The sequence below is a fragment of the Trachymyrmex cornetzi genome, unplaced genomic scaffold (genome assembly GCF_001594075.2).
Source record: "Trachymyrmex cornetzi isolate Tcor2-1 unplaced genomic scaffold, Tcor1.1 scaffold99, whole genome shotgun sequence".
NCBI lineage: Eukaryota > Metazoa > Arthropoda > Insecta > Hymenoptera > Formicidae > Trachymyrmex > Trachymyrmex cornetzi.
The window spans coordinates 264,236-272,039 of record NW_017300343.1 but is presented as its reverse complement, the minus strand read 5'-3'; the positions used below and the strand labels follow the sequence as shown (position 1 = coordinate 272,039).

Below are 7,804 nucleotides of genomic sequence, written 5' to 3'. Positions count from 1 at the left end.
TACTCAGGAGTCTTAAAGAGTGAAAATTGAGCCAGTTTGGGAAAAGAGTGACTTAATTTTCAATCTTTAAGAGTGAGACTTTACACTTTAGAGTAACAATTCACTCTAAAAGTTTTAGAGATATTTTTATTTAAAAAATCTATTTTAAGTAGATGTTTATAAATCAATTTTTTTCAAAATGAGAATTTTTTTGGAATTAAGTTTTAAAACCTTTGTCTTTTATCTATACTTTAAATTTAATATTAAACCGAAAAATTTTATAATTCTATAAGTTGAACTTTTTAATAATCATCAGATGCCACGTACAAATTGTATTCATATATTTGTTTATTATTGATTTAACATTTATATATTACATTATTTGATAAAACAAAGAATAATTTTAACGTAATCTGCCGACTATTTCGAACTGATTCTGCTAGGATTAATATCTATTTCACGCATGTTTAACAATCAGCGTTACGTCAGATTAATATCTCACATGTCTTACAATAAATCGATCGAGTAGTTCATAAAAGAAAAATTTCTTTCCGCACCAAAATGCTAATGCGCTTTGTTCATCGTATAACATGTATGATATTAGTCTTAATAGAAGCTGATGTGATTACCGACTATGTGAACTAATTAAGAAATCTACCTCTCGATGCTTGCGAAACAGATTCAAACGATGTACCACGCGATATACTTGCGCGAGCAAGTCCCTCGATTTGCGCAGTTCTATTCCCTCGCATACGGAATACTGTAAACTATATACACAGTGCGGTGTACATGAGTAACGGTAATTTCACTCTTTCTTGCTTTCGTTCACGCCATTCCGCGTTCCTTTTTGTTTCATATTGTAGAACGATGTCATGGATAACAACAAGTGATAAACAAAAGAAGATTGAAAAAATTGCATCGCAATAAATTTTTTTGTTAATTTTTGAATGTTAATTTTAAAAGAGGACACGGTCTATAAAGTCTAAAGCATTTTTTTTCCTACTTTTTATAAATTTCAAATTATTCTGATTAAATTTTATTGTTAAGAATTTTGTTCACTCATCTATTCAATTTTCTTGAGATATTTTTTACCGCGCAAAACATACAGAAGGTGAACAATATCACGAATTTGATGATAGACTATTTAATGGAAAACGGAACTCATGACATCTCTTTCACATTCCATCTTTTCGATACAGAATCTGCTCTGCTCAACAAACGTGCTAGCATTTACTACGTACAGTTTGCCACGAAACTCGATCACACATTTTCCTAAGTTCGTCACGGTTATCAATGGACCGATCAACAACACTCGAATCAGTAGTCTGACCAATGCGACGTTACACAATCTAAAATCGCCATAAATAGTTAAACATCACAATCGCTGTTTGTTGCAATATTCAACTAAGTATTTTGATATTTGGTTAAGATTGTACGTCACGTTGAGCAAACACTGATTTAAATGTTTAAGAATTTCACGAGTTCATTCACTTGACTCGACCTGCCGACATTCTCCGTGTGGAAGAATGTCTGCCTAATTTATCGATCCACGACCCTATCGAACCGATTCATCGGACAGACTTGCGCTCGTTGTCTGCCACCCTCGATCGGCAACGTTTCAACTTATGAGATCGCCGTTCTTACGTAACATCTCCAGATGCATCTCGTACTCGCGAGCTTTAAGTCTCAGCGAGGCGATACTGTTGGTCCTCCTGTCGATGTCCGGTAATCCCACGCTACCCGTAGGTGAGCTCTGCGGCGAGGTGGCTGTCGGCGGTGCTGGGGGTGGGGGTGCCACTGGGGTATGCGACAGAGCTATCGCGGAGGCAGGAGGCGGAGGCGGGGGTGGCGAACCACGCACCAACTTTGGCCGCGCTGCTGATATGTTCGCCAGCAAATTCTGAAAGGGGGACGTGTACGGCAGGGGCATGCCGGGCGGCAGCAACGGTGGCGGGGCCCGATGATAGGGATGAGCGGCGTAACTACCGGGGAGGACCGGGCCATGACCCAACGGCGGATAGCGAAAGGCGTCGAAGGGCTTCCTGTGCGGGAAGTTGACCAGGTGGGCGAAGGGGTTCGGCAAGGTCGGCGCCACGACCGCCGACGGTGGTGGGTACGGAGTGTACGGATGTGCCTGGGGCCCGACCTTCTCCTGTTTACGCCACTTGGCCCGCCGATTCTGGAACCAGACCTGAAACACATGATGAACGAGCGGTCTGATTAGGCGCCGTGTCGTTCGTGGAAGGCTCTTAAATCGCGATAACAGTAGAGCCCGGAAGGATTCTTTTTGCGTCTTTCGGAATCCTTCGCATTACGCAACCGCAACGCAGTCGATATTTCAAATAATAACAGTACCACTATAGTGATCAGCTGAGTGTTTACAGACGCGAATAATACTACGTTCGTTTCCGTTTTCGCTTTTTCTAAAAATAATATTTATGTTATACATTTAATATTATATTTGATAATATTTATAAAATGGCTCCTTATTATTATGAGTTTTAAACCTTATAATCTTGATTGCTTTTATAATTATCGCAACGAACAAATAATAGAAGTAAAGATTTAGATCCCCTTTAAAAGTTTCAAGAAAGTCGTTCATTCGATTCCGGGTCAGAAAGGTATTCGATAGGTACTTTCTTCCTTAGAAGTTGTTGATCCGTGAGAGTTCGAATTCCGGTTACAGTGACGCATTCTCCTCTTTTTCAGGAAGGTAGAGAACAGCGTATCATTACTGTCGATGCTCCAAGGAAACCGAATACTGCTGCGAGGCAGAGATCTCTGTTCGTTCGCGTTTCCCTTCTCTCTCTTTTCTTTCATCTGTCTCTCTACCTGAACTTTACGTTTCTCCTCGAAAATTAACAAAATATCGGTTGTTGTAAAACCGTTAGGTTAGCGATTCCTTGGCCCACTTTTCGTTTCTGGCAACTCGAAATACTCGGAATCGGTATCACTGCGTGTCAAATTCGCAATGTACATAATTTATAAATAAAGTATTATTAGGAGTAAGTATTATTATTAGGAGAGGACGTAATACAAACATATGAAAATCATATTATTAATAGTACTGTGATAATACAAGAATTTTCTAGTTTCATGATTACTGTACAAATGGTGCAGCAATTATTCAACTGCAATATTCAATTAATTATTGAATGTTGCAGTTGAATAATTACTGTACTAACATTCTTAAGGCTTCTTAAGGCACAATTACTGTACTATTTGTGCGGTAATCATGAAGCTAGAAAATTCTTGTAAATATATATTGTTGGGCTAAAAATAATATAAATGCGGGAATAAGTAAAAATATATTAATTATCGTGCATGATTATTTGATGTGAAATTTTAGTTTTTCCTTTTGTTAGAATTTAAATATTTTTTAAATATTTAAATTTTTAAACTAATCAAAATCTCTTAAATATTTTTTTGCTAGTCATAGTTGTGACAAATGTAATAACCTCATTACTTATTTTTACGATTTAAAATGCTTTGCTCCGTTTTATAACTTAAATGCTCTGCGAACAAGTCGGAATTTGATGTCGACGTTAAATCCACAAGGAGATTGAATTCTAATACTTGTAAATAGAAATTGGACAACCAATGCGAGTCGCCGTTCGTGATGTGCGTTCACCAGGTTCCAGCACATTCCATTCCATTCCAACGCAAGGCTTCTTCGAAAAGACCCGGAGCTCTAATCAGTTCAGCGGAAGTTCGTTCCTTCTCACTCCTTCGTCAATCCGTGTCTCTCTCTTCTCTCTTTTCCCTTTTTCCGTCACTTTTTCATGCCTCTACCGTCCTATCTCTGGTTGTTGGGTCGATTTTATGTCGTGCGCGTCCCGACCGAACGCAAATAACGTATCGCCGATTTCGTTTTAATATCAGGTCGCACAAGAGAAAGAAAAAGAAAGAGGAGACGTGTCTCGTGACTGATCGCAATGACGAATGGCTTAGGACAACAACAATTCAACTTATCCAATCTCCCCGCGCGCGAGCACCTGCTGTGATTCCGGATTTTTGTATATCCATTGTTTCCGCGGTAAATAACGGCCGCGAATTCCGAGCGTGGCTCGTTACGTCGATTGTTCGAGTAGAACTTTTCGAGAAGCGGCCATCTATCCTGAAAACTATCCGGGTCTTTTATCGTTTCCGGTAAGGGAGATGTTTCATGTTACTTCAGAAGCGCGACTTTCAAGATACTTCCAGCGAGAATTCTCGTCAGGTAATCGCGCGAACAGTTCTCCATCTTCTGCAAAGTTTCCTCGCTCTCTGACTGCCATTTCAACGCACTCTGGATTGAATTTCAATTCATTGTGTTTATTGCATGACTTCATTCTTCTAAATATACTATTCGATACATATTTTTTTTGCAGCCATTCGCCTTTTGATTTCTAAATAAATCGAATAAATCTCTTGTAACATTAATTTCAATTCATTGTGTTTATTGCATGACTTCATTCTTCTAAATATACTATTCGATACATATTTTTTGATGCATCCATTCGCCTTTTGATTTCTAAATAAATCGAATAAATCTCTTGTAACATTAATTATTCGTAAAAACATACAAATTAGAGTATGACATGAAATAATATTGTTATTAGACCTTTCTTTTATTAAACTGATTATTTCTACATGAATTTCTATAATTTCAAATTTCAGTCTTGAAACTCAATTCTAACCGAACTAGACTAGTAATATCACAAATTAAATTGGCAAATAAGCATATCAAAAACTTTAAATAATTTTATTGCGAAAAATATATCAATTTAAATTGTGATATTACTACTCTAGTTCTATTAAGATTGCGTTTCAAGATTGAAAATTAAATTTGGCGCATAGTTTACAGGATTCGACACAAGTATATATAAATTCACACGGAATTATTCAAGCATTAAAGATCCAGCTTGACAGTTTAGGGCTTTTATTTCCTATTTGTTGTGTATTTACATTACGATCTTAAAAGATACTTTGTTTAATATTTGTATTTTATTTTTATATTCATCATTTTCAACCTTCTGATTTATTCTTTCATATCAAAGAATGACACGTCGCGTTGAAGGAATGTAGCGTCGCAGATATTAGAAAATGACGGTTCTCCTTTTCATTCTCTTCGTTGGCTATAAGGTCACGTAACAGAGGAGACCTTACACGGCTCACTTGTTTTTTTCCACATACGAGGAGAAATTCGCCTCGTTTTGCCATCGACGTGCAATGCTCTCGCGTTGAAATAGTATACGACTGCGCGTTCCACATTGCCGCGACTCCGGCTCTCTCGGATCTGCTCCAGCATCACGGATTTAGGAATCAAAAGTACCGCCGAGTGATGTAGACACTCCCAATACGGTTCGTCACGGTGCAGCTTCGTCATCGTGCGGACGAGGATAGACATATGCCCGGATGACTTTGCGATTTGACGATCGGCCCGATCATTGGCTCACCGATGACGCGGCGGCGGCGATTGCGAACGCGTTCCGTGAGATCTGTGGATCCCATTCTGGTAGCTCGTTGTCGAAAAGAAGATTTTAATCAGTTTGCTCTATCTGTGATTCTGTTCTATCTGATGCTCGGATCTGAGATCGCTTACACGATCGATTTGCTCTCGAAAACGAAATAGTAAAGCGCAATGAAATAAAAATAGAATTATCTGAGATATTGTTAGTGATTTGAAAATCTTGTTTTCGTTCAGTGTGTGTAATTTTGTCTTTCATACATATTAATGTTCAAAAGTTAATTGCACTATATGTTAGTATGGTACAGCGTTTTTAAATCTTTTTTTATTCGCAGCACATTAAAGGGATGCTGGAGCGACGGCTGAACTTGATCGATATCGATAAAACAGATTTTTAATTCCAAATAAAATATTACGTACATCAAGAAAACGTTATATACATTAATTAAACTATTACGTACATTAAGCAAAATCATTAAGTAAAACGTTACGTACATTTCTTGCTCTACTATATTCGATATATTACGTAAATGCGAGGTTATGTACACTCAAATCGTACTTCTCAAGCCATTTTTCTTATAAGCTTCAAAATCATAATTTGAAGATCTCATGATATTCTTATAAATTACTCAAATATGGCAAAGTACTTTTTGTTTGGATATATCCTTGCATTCATTTATATGTATATATATGTGAAAGAAGCAAACCTACGTAGTAACAGAAAATTGTAATTTACAATTTTTTAAGAATTTTCATACCGGTTTGTACTTTTCCAAAGGTATTTGCGTTTTTTCTTTTATTCTGGAGAAGGATTTTTTATTCTGTATAAGGAAAACACACGAAATGGTTTGAGAAATACGATATAACGCTCCGTTGATAACTCCAGCATCCCCTTAAATAATGGATCTCTATTCAAGGTACATTTAGATGCGATCCTCAGCATACATCTTTTATCAGATATCGCTAACGCGACATTTAGAAATAAAAAATAAAGTTCTAAAATTCTTATTTTTTATTTCATCATTTTAAAAGTCTAATTTTATTGTAATGAAGATATCGTTTTGATTAAAATATAAGCACAATGTAATTTACATAATTTTCACTATTTTTAAATATTTAGGCCTCCGTGTTTTACTTGTTTTTTTTTTAAATTATTTCTAACTTTTTTCATTTCTTTTTATATTTAAAACAATTTTTGCGTTACACTTGGAGAGACTCTTTGCAGTACGTTAGTTGAAAAACTTTGATATAGTATCAATAAAATATTATAGTCATCTTTTTTCTTACATAATATATTAAGTCTCATTTTTATTTTAGAAAACAATTTCATTATAATTGTATTATATCTAATTATATTATGTGCATGTGTGTGTACAATTAATATCTCGATTTTAATGATTCGAACTAGACGTAGTGTTCCCAACAATATCATTTAAATCAATCATTCTGCCAAGGGGCGAATCTACGAGCGGTTAAAACGCGAGATTTACGATTGCGCAATAATCGATTACAATCCCCATATTTATATTTCGATTTTTGTTGTTCGAGGTGGAGGCTCGACCAAGCCAAATGTACGCGTTCCGCGTGTACCGCCGCCCGGTTCGGAATCGCCTAGACACACGGGAGATTAGAGACTCCTGGCATCGTTAGGGTTGAGTGAGGAAGGGGGGGGTCGCGGGTGCCAGGACCCCCCACAGCGAACAGGATTGCCCCCAGCAGGGCGCTAAACATCTCCGACTCTCCGCTTTTAAAACAAAACGTAACCGCATCGCCGCCGGAACCTACTCGTTTCGTGCTTAATCGTGCCGCATTAATTACAAGAACGCCGAGTACGTTCATTTCTCCTGTTTCTCCACTTCAATCTTTTCCTCTCTTTCTCTCTCTTACTGACGAAGAAGTTTTTCCCGCGCGTTCGATACGATGTATATAATAGATACTTTTTTCTTGGATGAATCTTCGAACCCTTTCAGACTTATAATCGCTCTTGCAATCGCGTATCTATTGAAGAACTTAACTGAAAATGATTTTGAGACGTGATACGATTTAATAAATAGATCCTACGAGTTAAGTACGAGTTAAGTGCTCGTTATGTTAGATTTGTAATCTCACGATTTAATTGAAGAACTCAAACGGAGTTTATTTCGGAATTTGATTATGATGACAAAATATGTACATACAGTGAGAGCAAAAAGTATTCGTACAAGAAAATTTGTTATAAAAAAAGCTCTATTTGTAGAAAATAAACATTAATTAGCAATTTTATACAATGAATACATTCTGTTCTAATATAAACAAACGAGCTTCGCATATATTCCTGATTTTAGAAGCTAAATTTCTCGTCTGTTCAAATACTTTTTGAGCATTCAAACAATACAA

General features: G+C 36.8%; 1 protein-coding gene across 1 annotated transcript in view; it reads right to left on the bottom strand.

Annotated features, from left to right (window-relative positions):
- Nucleotides 1-1,076: 1,076 nt before the first annotated feature.
- The window catches only part of LOC108770164 (homeobox protein aristaless), a 145,824-nt gene continuing 139,096 nt past the window's right edge, over nt 1,077-7,804 (bottom strand). The window contains exon 4 of the mRNA XM_018521557.1: nt 1,077-2,170. Coding sequence (XP_018377059.1) covers nt 1,598-2,170 — 573 coding nt within the window. The 3' untranslated portion in view covers nt 1,077-1,597. The remainder of the gene's footprint in view (nt 2,171-7,804) is intronic.